This window comes from Ceratotherium simum, chromosome 29 (genome assembly GCF_057802395.1).
Source record: "Ceratotherium simum simum isolate JZ-2026a chromosome 29, ASM5780239v1, whole genome shotgun sequence".
NCBI lineage: Eukaryota > Metazoa > Chordata > Mammalia > Perissodactyla > Rhinocerotidae > Ceratotherium > Ceratotherium simum.
Window position 1 is genome coordinate 40,688,374 of NC_141928.1, and position 15,449 is coordinate 40,703,822.

Below are 15,449 nucleotides of genomic sequence, written 5' to 3' on the forward strand. Positions count from 1 at the left end.
TGTTTTTCTCTGATTTCCTTGTTGGAGAGCTTCTGAGAGCCACTCACATCCTGATGAGGGAAACACAGTGCCGTCACCACCTGCCTCTACTGCATATGGCGTCTGTTGTCCCTCTGTGCTGGGACAGCAGCATCACTGTGCTCAGCTCTCCACAAGCCCACTGAGGAGAGAACTTCCAGAGTGCCAAACTCAAAAACCAAGCATCTCCATGGACCAATATTTAGCCTGCACAATTCTTAATGACTGTGTCACTTAATATGTGTCGCTACTTCTAATCAGTAAAGAGCTACTAACATTGCTCGTTAAGTAGACCTGAACTGAGGCCACAATGAAAATGAACTGCCCATCTGCCAGAGGGCGCAGAGACTTAGCCAGAACTAAAAGAAATTTAGGAAAGAGAAGCACACCTTCACCATCCCCACTCCCAGAGAAAACTCATAGTCCATGTTAAAGCCAAACATGGACTTTATAAAGCCAAATATAGCAGATTTTGTCCAGGTTCAAAATAAGTGTCCATGGGGAAATGATGCTGAGTTATGTTCTAATCTGGGAAAGTAGAGTGGGAGTTCAGTCTTGAAAATATAGTCACACATCACTTAATGACAGGGATATGTTCTGAGAAATGTCATTAGGCGATTTCATCGTTGTGCAAACATCATAGCGTACTTACACAAACCTAGGTGGTATAGCCTACTACACACCTAGGCTGTATGATACTAATCATATGGGACCACTGTTGTATATGCAGTCTGTCCTTGACCAAAATGTCAGTATGCAGTGCATATAATGAGAGTGTGAATACCAAATGCCAAGCCTGGTAGTTCCTTAAACTCTATTAGGGTTACATGTGGAAGAAGGAAAACTGAAACCAATTTCCTGGGGATTGGTGACTCAAAGAAACAAAGCAGAGAACAGGACCCAGCCAGTTGGGTAAGGAAGTTTAACAAGACTCCTCCCAGGACAGTGTCTTAGAGGGGAACACAGAAACGGCAGGTATCCTAGATCACACACACATACATGCACAGAGAGACACAGTACTCAGAAGGGGCTGTCTACCTGATAAGGCTAAAGAGGTGCTCTGGCACCTGTGAGATGAGTCATAGGACAGAAAGAAGCTCAGACCTAAATAAAATCCCCTGAACCTCTGGGTGAGGTTAGGACTAGACTGGTTGCATGCCTTCTAATTAGAAAGGGGGCAAAGCAATCTGAGATGCGTGGATGAATATCAGTTGCCTGGAGCTAGGATGGGGAGAAGTAAGGGCTAGAACCATACCACCAAATGGGCAACGCATTGACTGACCTCATCCGACTGACGAATAGTCTTCAGTGCAATCCACACGGCCCCCACCATGGTGTCCCAGATCAGTCCTTTGTTCCATACCTCCACACTTAGACCCAGGTCTAGGCGACTTATCTCACTAAAGGAAAGAAAAAAACCCTTTAAAGAAAGCCAGATAATATGAAAGAAACAGCTATATCTCCTGTCTTACTAAACTTTGAATACTTTCTCATCAGGATCCTGTTGTCAGGGAAAATCAATATGTCCCAGAATGCTGCAACCATTCTTTAGGTTCCTAGAAATCTATGTACGATATCCGTAGAAAAATGCCCTTGGCAGTCTGTCTCCTCTCCTTTGGAGCTACAATCGTGGTTAGATTAATGCAATTTGATAAAAAGTGAGGTCAAGCAATGAGGGCATTAGTGCCAGGCCTGCCAGCCTACAACCTCCACCCTTAGGTGACAGTTCTATGTTTTATTGTTAGTAGTAACAACACTGCTCCCAACTTATACCTATGGACTGTATACAGGAAACTTTTAGGAAAAGGCAAGGCTTCTTTATAAGATTTATGAAAGGGAGTCCAAGCAGAAGTAAAAAGGCCCTTGAGAACATCTCAGTTTGATGAAAACATGTGGTCAGAGGCAAGTGAAGGACACCAGTGTGCCAGTGGACACCACTCAGCCCCTGGCGAACCCATTAGTCAGCATCAGTTAAAGTAGGCACTGTCACTTATAAACAAAATGATTATCACAAGATAATGAAAAACACAATGATTTTCCTGTAATAACAACTAGCAAAAAAATTACTTGAAATCATTCCAGACAGAGCTTGATAACCACTAAGCAAAAGTAGTATCATACATGATGGAATATCAGCTTGGAATGGCAAACTCAAACATAACTATAGTATTAAGGTGGAACAAGCAAACACCTATGTTAATGCTAAAAACATTCTCCGGAAAGCTGTTATTGAAATACAGGTTATTTGAGGAGAAATGCAAGAAAGATGAGAAAAGGCCAATTCCAGCAGAAAAAGCAGAAAGGTATCCTCAGGAAAACAACAGCTATTCATCACATGCAGAAGTTTCAAGTTTGCACCTTAGAGAAAGCTTGGCTTCCCCGTTGTACTATTAAGATGAATGTTCTCAGATTCACAAGTTTGAGATATGGGATTATAGCCATAGAATTCATATCAAGTGTGTTGAAAACAAGTGAAGCAAAGAAAATCTTCCCCCTTTACATAAATACAATAAAACAGAGGATGTAATAATGAGCTCACTTGTTCATTTAATTAACGTCTCCTGAGTACATATAATACATATGGGTTGGTACTTTGGGGAAGATACACAACACAGGATCCTGTCTCTAAAAACTTCCAAGCTATCTGGAGAGCTGTTCAAAGCCACAAACTAAGTGACTAAACCCAGCCACTAAGTCAGGGTATCACAGTGGGGAAACTAAGCTTTTTGTCACACAGTCCAATTAATCAATTAGCCTTGGAAAATATATGTAACAATCCCAAATCTTTTAAATCTGGAAAAGAAAAACTGCTTGAGGATACATACATAATATTCCCAAAGCAACTCCTAAATAGCATCTCAAGTCAATATATAAAAGAAATAGCCAGAGGTCAAGCCAGCTTGACTTGGACAGATAAAGAAGAAAATCTGTTTTTCAAGGAACTCTGGGAGTAACATCCAAACAATAAGGATATTTTCTACAAGAAGGCTCTTATCTACATTTGCTCACAGACCCAACTAAAGATGTCTGAGAGTTCTGTTTATGCCTCATCCCCGGAGCTCTAGCAAAGTTTCTTTTCTCTGTTAATCAACAGTATATGTGCATATGCGTGTACAAGATCCTAGGCTAGGCAAATTCACAATAATAAGTGAAGATGCCCTCCTTGCCCTTAAGAAATGAACAATCTAGTCCTGGAAATAAGATACAGAAATATTAAAGATAAATAATGAGAAATATCAAAGTGAATATTAGATACTGCCACATAATACATCAGGGAGAAGGAAAAAGGAGAAAGGGAGATAAGAGACTAGCAGTGGAGTTGCCAGTGACAAAAGAACAGGGTAGGAGAAATAAGGAATAGGTGCAGAAAGGTAGAGAAAGTAGCTAATAAAACCCATGTGTAAAGGGGAAGAGGGCAAAATTCACACAGTATCTCAAGGTGGGAGACAGGAAATTCACACATATCACAGCAGGGTTGAAAGGCTTTGTGCTACGGGAAACTGCAAAATAAACACATAAGAATAAAGCTGGCTACGCTGATGAGAGGCTGCAGGTCACTATTTTTCACATGCTGGGAACAGTTATCACAGTAAGTGATTATCACGGCCAACTAGAAGGTGGAAGAAAGTAGGATTGCTAGTTTTATACACCATAGCCAGGACTGGGGTACGGCTAACACAGTGGTACAGGAAGAGACTTGAACAAACTGTTCATAGCTGACTTTGCACACCATATGTGTAAAAAAAGGAATAAGCAGTCTCATTCTCACGTTGCTATAATAGAGATAGGGAATGAATGAGGTGTATAATCTTGAGAGAGAGACAATCAGTGAGAAATGTGACACCATTGGCCTCTTTCTTTTTGAAGCCCCAGTTCTCCCTCAGCTTCCAGGACACTACTATCTCCTGTCTCTCCTTCGACCTCTCTGTTCACTCCTTCTTAGATCCCTTTGCCCCCCTAAATGCTGGTGACCTCCAGTTTCTACCCCAGGCCCTATTCTCACCCTATACACTCTCTCCCTAAGCTTTCTCATCTGTGCCTATGGCTTCAGGTGACCAAAATATTTCTCCAACCCAGACTTCTTCCCTGAGTGCCAGTATCAGGTTTCTAACTATCTTCTGTACCTCTCCTCCTATGTGTCCTGTAAGAATCTCAAACATAAGCTTGTCCATAACTGATCTTCTACTATCCTCTATCCTGGTAAGTGGCACACTGCTCACCCCATCATTCAAGACAAATTTTGGTTCTATCTCCTTAACATCTTCTATCCATCCTTTTCTCCTATCCCTTCTGCTATTGTCTTAGCCCAAGTCCTCACAATAGTTATTATAACAATATAATAATAATTATTATAACAAAGTTTCCTAAATGATACAATAAGAAGCAATATATTAAAAGCCTGGAGGATTGGAATACTTTCCCATAAATATAATAATCATCCCTATGTCTCTCTGAGATGCACTATAAAACTTGCAAAGCAACTTCACTTCAATCTCAAATTTCACAGCAATTTTAATACATTTTCTTGCTTGATTCCCTTGCGCCCACCTTCCCAAAAAACAAGCATAACCTTGTAAGAAAAGTAGAACTTTACAGATAAGGAAACTGGCACTCAGAGAAGCTAAGTGATTTGCCTAGTCCTTAAAAATGAAATTCTACACTTTTCTCCCCTTTTCTAGAGCAGGGGGAAAAAATCCTGAAATTTAAGAGGGGAAATAAAAAGAAACACCAAGTTTTCAAAGCCATAACTCACAATCATAATAGACTAAATTTTGTGTTATACATAAGAAATTCTACTAACGTTCACTCATTTTTATTAATGAGATGAATGTAGGACATTTTACTCCATAATGCAAAAGGATTATAGTCATAGAAATATTTATCCTCTAAAGCAAATAACTTGGGTACACACAGACACACAGTCTCTCACATGCATAACCACATTCCTTCAACGAGCCTTCTGAGAATCAAAGAAAGATTAAGTTATGTTTCATATCTTGCTAGGTATGCTGTACTATATCCTAATTCTGACCACTGGGAAAATCTGACTAGGTAGTATTTCCACCTACATAAATTAATTGGGAGGTTACTCGCATTCATAATTCATCTCTAAGAACAAATCCACAAGAGAAAAAAACTGCCCATATATTTCACCTACCACACACTTTACTTGTCCTATAACTGTAGTTTTCAAAAAGAATACTATAACTTGTTAATATATTAAAATGTTTTAAAATATTTAACATATTTTATAAGTCTTAGACATAGACAAAAATCTTCAGCCTCTAATTGTTTAATCCAATGTGACTGCCTTGGGAAGAGTATCAAATATTGTAGGCGGGCCGGCCCTGTGGCTTAGCGGTTAAGTGCGCGCGCTCTGCTACTGGCGGCCCGGGTTCGGATCCTGGGCGCGCACCGACACACCGCTTCTCTGGCCATGCTGAGGCCGCGTCCCACGTATGGCAACTAGAAGGATGTGCAACTATGACATACAACTATCTACTGGGGCTTTGGGGCAAAAAAGAAGGTGGATTGGCAATAGATGTTAGCTAGGAGCCGGTCTTCCTCAGCAAAAAGAGGAGGATTAGCATGGATGTTAGCTCAGGGCTGATCTTCCTCACAAAAAAAAATATATATATAGTAGGCATGCTGCTACTACAAAGTACTTACAACATAAAATCTTGTTCCCAGGAAGGTTGATCACCACGAACTGCTACCGTTGTGCTCTTCACATTCTGCACTTTCAGGGTCACGTATGTGTTAAATTTATCTTTGAAAAAAGCGCAAAACGAAGAGGTAATACATAGTGTTTAGATTGTTACCCAATCTCACAAAGCCCCTGGAATTAAATAATATCCAAATTAAAGCATTACATGTAGAATAAAAAATGGAATATATATATTGTACAATATAGCATCATTCTAAGCATTGTGGAGTTGCAAAAAATTATAAAACACATACTACGTTCTAAAGTATAATCTGTAACAGTGTTTTGTAAATTTAAGAAATATATTTTATATTTGACCCAGTAGAGACACATACACACACATATAAACTAAAACAAAAGCTTTATGAAATACAAGAAGTAATACATTGATATTTCCTATTCTAATTTAATCTATTAAAATGTTAATCATAACTAACTAAATTGATTTTATAGCTCACCTGCAGCTTGAAAAAAACTAACCTGATCTAGTAGGAAAGATATGTAAATTTAATAAAATGTAGACAGAAATAAGTACCATAAGAGAAAGAGAAAAAGTGATAAAGGATTGCAGAAGAGGAAAGGGTTATCTCTAGCTGTTGATAGGGACAAGAACTAAGGAAAAACTCTCATAAAGGAAATGGATTTCAAGCCTAACCTATTCAGTTATAAGAAACATCACAGATTTGGGAAAAGGAAATTCTCTAAGCTGAGACTGTACGTTGAGGACTAAACAAAGGTAGGTGGTCTGGAACTCAAAACTCAGAAATCTGACCTATTGCTCAACACAGCACACTTGGCATTAGCCATGATTAGGGGCACTGAATTGAGAGTTCACTTCTCTATGTAAGAAATTAATCATAATTTTATAAAATGAAAAAAAGAAGACTATATTTTTTGACTAATCAAATTGGTAAAGATTGCTTAAAATGATTACCCTCATTTTCGAGATGGAAGAAAATGGGCCCTGTCATGCACTTCTAGCAGAAGATAAATCTTTCCCTTAAGTATCATTAAAAATTATGTAGTTTTATACTTAGACATGGAAAGTTTACCACAATTATACTAATGATATATAAGGACACAAGCCCACCCACGTGAGGGAATCCCCATCCATATCCAGAAGTACCAGTGGAATATACCACCGAGCTACATTTTCTATCATACGATTTTGCACTCCACTACCCACATCCAACCCCAGCTGACCAGACCAGGGGCAGATGCCACCCAAGAGCAGCCAGTCCATGGGCTGGCCAAAAGCTGAGACCAATACGATTTCCTCTCAAAAGATTTTTGTCTGTCTAAGTACAGCCATGTTTGGCCGCTTCATTGTCCTACAGCCACCAGGACAAAAAGAAATATAAAAGCTGCTTTCTGCGTGATGGGAACTGGCCCTTCTCCCATGGAGAAAGTTGCAAGTTATAACATTTCAAGGCTCTTGGAGCGTCATAGCACGGGATGGACTGGCCATCTGTGCCGGGCTAAGACGATAACCAAAGAGAACAATGCACGTACACAATTACTGGGCTGGGACGTTAGCCAAGGCGCTCAATGCACGTACACCACTGATAACCATTTGTGCATGGGAACACTAGATGCTCGCTCTGTAAACTCTGTAACTGCTTATATAAACTGCTGGAGACTGAGACCTGGTGAGAGTTCCACCTGTGGAAGGGACGCCTTGCCCAGCTGTGTCGACTGACAGGACTCTCCCAGCAGTGGGGCGTGGATGTTGTGAATAACTGATTTATTGTGAAGTAATTGATCTGATGTGTTCTCTTTCGGTCAACCTGGTGTTTCTCTTTCTGGTTGATTTGTGTCATTTCCCTTCAGTCGATCTGGTGTTTCCCTTTCCGATCGATCTGATGTTTTTCCCTCTTATTATATGACCTATTCGGATCTGCTGCTATCTCAGCCGATGTGGATGTTTTCCCTTTCCAGTCGAGCTGATGTTTTTTGCCTCTTATTATTTGACCTATTTGGATCTGTTTGCAAACTATCGCCTTTACTATCCTCTATGTAATAAAATATACCTTCAGTCCATTTGTTTGGAATGAAAAGTTTCTTTTACGTCTCCGATCGAATCCCCAAACCTCTCATAACAATTTTAAAAAGGGAAAATAGAGAAATAGTGACAATTGGTGGTTGATAATGAAGCTCAAAGGAGAGGCATATAAACTCCATTGGCGATATGATTATGGAGTGTATGCAAGACAGGTAAGCATAGAAAACCAGCTGGAAGAGAAAGGAGAACAGAGCAGAGTCTCAGAAAGAAGAGAAGTCCTAACCCAGAGCCAGCGGAGAGAGCAGTAGGCTCAGAAACTGCTTTAGTTTCTGTTGCAGGCCAGGTTCAGTTTTTCAGATATTCCCTGGTTCCCAAGCATGTTCATGTTTTTCCAGTAATTCCCAGTACTCTCCCTTTTCCCCAGCAGTAACCAGAGTAATGTGACATTCACAATTAAGGAAATGTGTATTAAAATAAAGAGATACCATTTTTTACCCTCAGCTAGGCAAAGATTAAAGTTTCATATTATCTGATGCTGACAAGGATTTGGGAAAATAAACACTCATATACTTTCGGTCTGAGTATAATCTAGCAAAAACTTTCAGTAGAACAAGTTGGCAGCAGCTACCAAATTTTTTTTAAATAGTGGCCCAGCAATTCTACTTTTTCACTCTAGTGTACAGATACATTTGCAAAAGCAGGCAATAATAAATGCACAAGAACATTTATTGCTTATAATAGCAAAAAATTGTAAACAACCTAAATACTCACCAACCAGGGACCTAGGGTACATCTCTACAACAAAATTCTGTACAACACTTTAAAAGAAAGAACCAGATATATGTATATATACACACACAAGACTTTCATGATGTATTGCTGGAAAAAAAGCAGGTTGCAAAAAGTTATGTGTAGCTGATCCAGTAGTCTACACAGGCATATACACAGAAAATTTGAAAAGGTATATAAAAACCTCAAAATAGTTATTTCTGAGAAGTAGAACTGAGTTGGCCAAGAGGTAAGGGGACTTTAACTTTTCACTAGACAGATATAGACTTCTTTAATGTTTTACAACAGCACTGATTTTCTTCCAGCTTTACTGAGGTATAATTGACAATTCAAAATTGTATATATTTAAGGTGTACAACTTGATTTGATGTATGTATACACTGTGACATAATCACCACAGTCAAGCTAATTAACATATTCGTCATTCATTAACATTCATTAACATATTCATCACCACCTCACATAGCTACCATTTTTGTGTATGTGTTGAGAACACTTAAAATCTACCCTCTTAGCAAATTTCAAGTATACAATACTTGTTAACTATAGACACACTGCTGTACATTAGATGTCCAGAAATTATTCACCTTGCATAATTGAAACTCTGCACCCTTCACCAACATCTCCTTATATTGATTTTTTTTAACTAATAATTTAATGAATTAATTTAGTGAATTCAATTAATTTAATCAATGAATTAAATGAAATTGATTTTTTAAGACTGCTTTTAAATCACAGCAAGCAGGGAGGGATAGGACATAATAATTAAAGGCTGGCCTTACCTGGTGAACCCTGGAATTTGGCTCTTTTAACTGAAACAGGAAAAAAAAAAAGGACACCATGAAGAATTTTTGCAAATTAAATTTTTAACCAACATTTGTTGAGCACCTACTATGTGTCAAGGTTAGAGTTAGGACTAAATTTTTAAGTCTAAGTCTTTAGAAGAGAAAAAAAGCTAGGACTTCTGATCAAAGCTTGAAGGCAGAGAGTTAGAAGGGCCCTTAAAAGTCATCCGGTCTAATCTCACACTCAACACAGAAATCTCTTACAGCCTCCTGACAAGGAGGTAGAGGGAGCTAAGTTACTCCTATGAGAAGCAACTAATTCCACGTCAGAGATCTTTCTAAGGTTTAAGTTACATATGAGAAGCAACTAATTCCACGTCAGAGATCTTTCTAAGATTTAAGTTACATATGTTCCTTATTTAAAACCCATCATAGGGCCGGCCCCGTGGCTTAGCGGTTAAGTGCGCGCGCTCTGATGCTGGCGGCCCGGGTTCGGATCCCGGGAGCGCCCCGAGGCACCACTTCTCCGTCCAACGTGAGGCCGAGTCCCACATACAGCAACTAGAAGGATGTGAACCTATGACGTACAACTATCTACTGGGGCTTTGGGGGGAAAAAACTGAATAAATAAAATCTTTAAAAATAAATAAATAAATAAATAAATAAAACCCATCATAGAAACTCCCTCTATTTCATTCATGTCAAAAGAAGAGCATAATAGGCCAGATCTAGACAATAGGTTTTAAACTACAGTGAGAAGTAATTTCTTTCTGGGAATAAGTAAATATCAAGAGGAGCTCCTGTCCAAATAATCACAAAGAGCACTATTCCAAAACGTCAGTGGAGAACTGCACTAGAAAAAATCCCACACTGGGACTGCAGCATGCCAGCTCCTAGGAAAGGTCACAGACCACACATGAAGGGAAACTGCTAAATTCCAGAAAGCACCAAATATGTATCAAATATTTCTACCAATGAACGTTAGGGCTAAGTACCACAGGCGGAAAAAGATAAAAGGAAATTCCCAGACAAAATGCCTGAAAAGATTCTTAAGGGTACAGATCTCCCATTCTCCTTGTCCTGTGTTACAACTGAAAGCTTCACCTTAGCTCACATCCAAGCCCTGCTTAACACTTCCAAGAGATAGGTGATTCAGTACCTTTCACAAAGTCCTCTCCATTTTCAGGCAGCACTGAGTGCTAAAAATTTTTTTTTAACTGAATCAAAGTATGTCTCCAACTGGACTGCCTCTTGTAGTCGCATGTCAATTCCTCTTCCCAAATATTCTTCATTAATTTCATTTAATTCAAAACTTACTGTGAAGCTACAGTAATCAAGACAGTGTGGCACTGGCATAAAAACAGACATAGCTCAATGGAATAAAACAGAAATATATATAAACATACTATATTATATAATTACATAAATATAAAATATATATATACTATCCTTACTCACAGCATATGCAAAACTTAACTTGAAATGAATCATGAAGAGAACTAAATGTAAGGGCTAAAACTATAAAACACCTAGAAGAAAACACAGGAGAAAATCTTAGTGACTTTGGGTTAGGCAAAGATTTCTTAACTTGGATACAAAAAGCATAAAATTTATAGTTAAAAAATGGACAAATCAAACTTAGAATTTAAAACACATGTTCCTCAAAAGACACTGTTAAAAAGGCAAGCCATAGATTGGGAGGAAATATTTGCAAAACATATCTGATAAGACTGATAAAAGACTATAAGAAATCTCAAAACTCAATATTAAGAAAACAAAGAACCTACATTTTAAAATTGGACAAAAGATTTGAACAGACACTTCACCAAAGAATATACAGATGGCAGGTAAGCACATGAAAAGATGTTCAACATCATCAGTCATCAGGAAGATGTTAATCAAAACCATAATGAGATACCACTATATACCTATTAGATTATCTAAAATTTAAAAATCTGACAATACCAAGTGTTAGTGAGGATGCTGAGTGACTAGAACTCACATACATTGCTGGTGAGAAAGCAAAATGGTACAACCACTTTGGGCAACAGCTTGGCAGTTTCTTACAAAATTAAACATTCAGTTATTATATGTTCCAGCAATTAGCCTTCTAAGTATTTACCCCAGAGAAATAAAAACTTATGTCCACACAAATACTTGTACATGAATGCTGATAACAACTTTATTCATAATAGCCAAAAACTAGAAAGAACCCAAATGTCTTGATCAACTGGTAAATGGATAAACAAACTGTGGCATCTCTGTACAATGGTATACTACTCAGCAATACAAATGAAATTGGAACAACAAAGATGAATCTGAGAAGCAGACTTTGTGAAGTGAAAGAAGCTAGATACAAGACTACATACTGTATGATTCCATTTACAGGACATGCTGGAAAAGGCAAACCCCCACAGAAGGCACAGCAGCACAAAGAAACATAAGGAAACTTTGTGGGGTGATGGGATTGTTCTGTGTCTCGACTGTGGTGAAGTTTACTTAACTACATTTATTCATCAAATTCAAAGAACAGACTTAATGTTGATGAATGTTATAGTATGGAAATTATACCTCAATAAAGCTAGAGAAAAAAAAAAAAACTCGGGGCGGCCCCGTGGCGCAGCGGTTAAGTGCGCGCACTTCACTTCTGCGGCCTGGGGTTCGCAGGTTCACAAGTTAACCGCTTGCGCCACCGGGCCGGCCCCTGCTATAGGTTTAACTTTTTATTTTGAAATAATTATAGATTTACAGAGAGTTGCAAAAATAATACAAAGAGGTCCCATGTACTCTTCACCCAGTTCCCCCCAAGAGTTAAATCTTACAAAACTACAGTACAATATCAAAACCAGGAAACTAACATTGGTACAACGTGTGTATGTGGTTCTATGCCATTTATCACATGTGGGCACTCCAGTGAAGGTAGAGAAATATTCCATCGCCACAAAGATCTCCCTCATGCTACCACTTTGTAGTCATACTTACCCCCTCCCTCATCATCACTAACCCCTGGCAACCACTAATCTGTTCTGTCTCCATAATTTTGTCATTTTGAAAATGCTATATAGGTTCATACAGAATGTGATCTTTTGAGATTGTTTTTTTCCACTCAGTATAATGCCCTTCAAGTCCATCCAAGTTGTTGTATGTATTAACATATAGTTGGGTTATGTTTTTATATCCACTCTGCCAAATGCTGTCTTTAATTGGTGTTCTTAGATGATTCACATTTAATATAATTATTAAAATGTTAGGTCTTAAGTCTGCCATTTTACTTTTTGTTTTCTGTTTGTTCTCAGTTTTCTTTTTCCTGCCTTCCTGTGAGTTACTTAAATATTTTTTTAGAATTCCATTTTAACTTATCTATAGTATTTTTTAGTGTATCACTTTGTATAGATTTTTTAGTGGTTACTCTAGGTATCACATTTTACATGTATATCACAGTCCACAGATGTCAACATTTTACCAGTTCAAGTGAAGTATAGCCGCTGTATCTCTCTTAAGTCACTTTATTCTTCCTCCATTTATAATATAACCATCTTAAATATTTCCTCTACAAAGATAAGAGCCACATAGAACAATACTTCAATTGTTGAACATAATTTAGAAACTCAAGAGACGGAAAGTCTATTATATTTACCCATATTTTTTCTCTTTCCATCATTTTTCCTTCCTGATGTCCTGAGATTTCTTCTTTTATCATTTTCTTTCTGTTTCAAGAAATTCCTTAAGCCATCCTTAAGTAGTTCTATTAGTTTTCCTTCTTCTGAGAACATCTTGATTTCTCCTTCATTCCTAAAAGATATTTTCACTGGATATGGAATTGTGAGCTGTGTTTTTCTTTCAGCATCTGAAAAATGTTGTGCCACCTCCTTCTGGGCTCCATGGTTTCTCATGAGATACTAGTATCATTCAAATTATTTTTACCCTATAATATCATTTCTCTCTTGCTGCTTTCAATATTGTTGCCTTTGTTTACAGAAGTTTGATCATAATGTGTTTTGGTGTGGATTTCTTGGGGTTTATCCAGTTGGATGTTTGCTCAGCTTCTTAAATCTGTAGGTTTATGCCTTTTGCCAAATGTGAGAAGCTTTCAGGCATTATTTCTTTGAATACTTTTTCATCCCTATCCTCTTTCTTCTCTCCCGAGATTCTGATGACATGAATGTCAGATCTTTTGTTATTATCCTACAGGTCTCGGAGGTTCTCTTCATTTTTTTTCCAGTCTATTTTCTCTCTTTTGTTCAAATTGAGTAATTTCTATTATCCTATCTTCAAGTTCACTGAATCTTTCCTCTGTCCTCTCCATTCTGCTATGGAGCTCATGCACTGAGTTTTTTATTTTGGTTATTGCGTTTTTTAGTTCTAAAATTTTTACTTGGTTCTTTTTTATATCTTCTATTTCTTTACTGAGATTTTCTAGCTATTCATTTATTCCAAGTGTTCATAATTGTTGACCGACGCATTTTTATAATGGCAGTTTCAAAATTCTTGTCAGATAATTCCAACCCTTGTGTTATCTCAATGTTGGCACCTGTTGATTGCCTAACACAAATACACAAAAGTATTCCCTTGAAACCATCAGAGTAATAGTCTAAAGAGTATGAATGGTTAATATGAAAGGGCAGGTCTGTTTAGAGTGTGCCTTCCCAGTAGCATGTAACTATATGAATACTAAGGCATCACTGAACACTCCAGGCAGGGTACTAGTTGACACAAAGTGGATGAATGCCATATTAAAATGGAAAGTAGACTACAGCCTGAAAGCAACAGGTATAGAGTTTTGCTCTGAACAGAGTGTGAAGCAATTAGCAGCGGGCAGGGTGACTAGGGGTGGACTCATAGGTGGTATTGTTCTAGAATGGGAAGTTTACAAATTGGAAAGTAACACCTACTTTTATCCACAGACTTTAAAAAGTACATAGAAATCTACTGACGGGTAGAGATATCCAGGATGTACTTTCAAGTAAAATTATATAATATACTTTGCATAATATAATTCTATTATGTAAAAATAAACCAAAAACTTCACACCATATATAAAAATTAACTCAAAATAGATCAAAGACCTAACTGTAAGAGCTAAAACTATAAAAACTCTTAGGAAACAACATAGATGTAAATCTCTGTGACCTTAGATTAGCTAAGTTTCTTATATACAACACCTAAAGCACAAGCAACAAAATAAAAAGTAAACTATACTTCATTAAAATTAAAAATTTTTCACACCAAAGGACACTATTAAGAAAGTGAATAGATAACACACAGAATGGGAGAAAATAGTTGCAAAGCATATATCTGATAAAGGTTTTGTATCTAGAATATATAAAGAATTTTTACAACTCAATTAAAAAATGGGTGAAGGATCTGAAGAGATATTTATCCAAAGAAGATATACAAATAATGATATTACACATGAAAAGATGTGTAATATCATTATTCATTAGGGAAATGTACTTAAAACGAAAATGTACATCAAAATTGGTATTCACAAAAGCGATATCATTTCACACTCACTAGGACGGCTAGAATCAAAAAGAGAATAATAACAACTGTTGGCTTGGATACAGAGAAACTGGAACCCACATACACTGCTGATAGAAATGTACAATGATATGGACAACTTTGAAAAAACAGTTCATGGTCCTCAAAACGTTAAACACAGAGGTACCATTTGGCTCCTAGGAGCAATTCTACTCCTAAGTAAATACCTAAGAGAAATGAAAACATATGTCCACACAGAAACATGTATACAAATGTATAAAGCAGCAGTACTCATAATATCCAAAAGGAGGAAACAACCCAAATGTCCATGAACTGATGAACAGGTAAATAAAATGTGGTATATCAACACAGTGGAATATAATTCAGTCATAAAAAAGAATGAAATACTGTTATATGCTACAACATGGATGAAGCTTGAAAACATTACCCTAAGTGAAAGAAGTCAGTCACAAAGGACTGGATACTGTATGATTCCTTTTATATGATATATCCAGGATTGGAAAATCTATAGAGACAGAAAGCAGATTAGTGGTTACAAGGGAGTGAGGGGGAAGGGAGCAATTATTTAATGAGTATGGGGTATTTTTCAAGGATGAGGAAAAAGTTTTAAAACTAGAGAGCAGTGGTGATTGCACAACATTGTAAA

At 37.5% G+C, this 15,449-nt stretch overlaps 1 protein-coding gene across 2 annotated transcripts in view; it reads right to left on the reverse strand.

Moving 5' to 3' along the window:
- UNC13B (unc-13 homolog B) overlaps positions 1-15,449 on the reverse strand; it is a 250,615-nt gene that overhangs the window by 192,404 nt on the left and 42,762 nt on the right. For both annotated transcript variants that reach the window (XM_014797472.2, XM_004443252.3), the window contains exons 2-4: positions 9,299-9,328; positions 5,689-5,788; positions 1,301-1,418 (exon numbers count right to left, since the gene is read on the reverse strand). In XM_014797472.2, the coding sequence (XP_014652958.2) occupies positions 1,301-1,418; positions 5,689-5,788; positions 9,299-9,328 (248 nt within the window). The remainder of the gene's footprint in view (positions 1-1,300; positions 1,419-5,688; positions 5,789-9,298; positions 9,329-15,449) is intronic.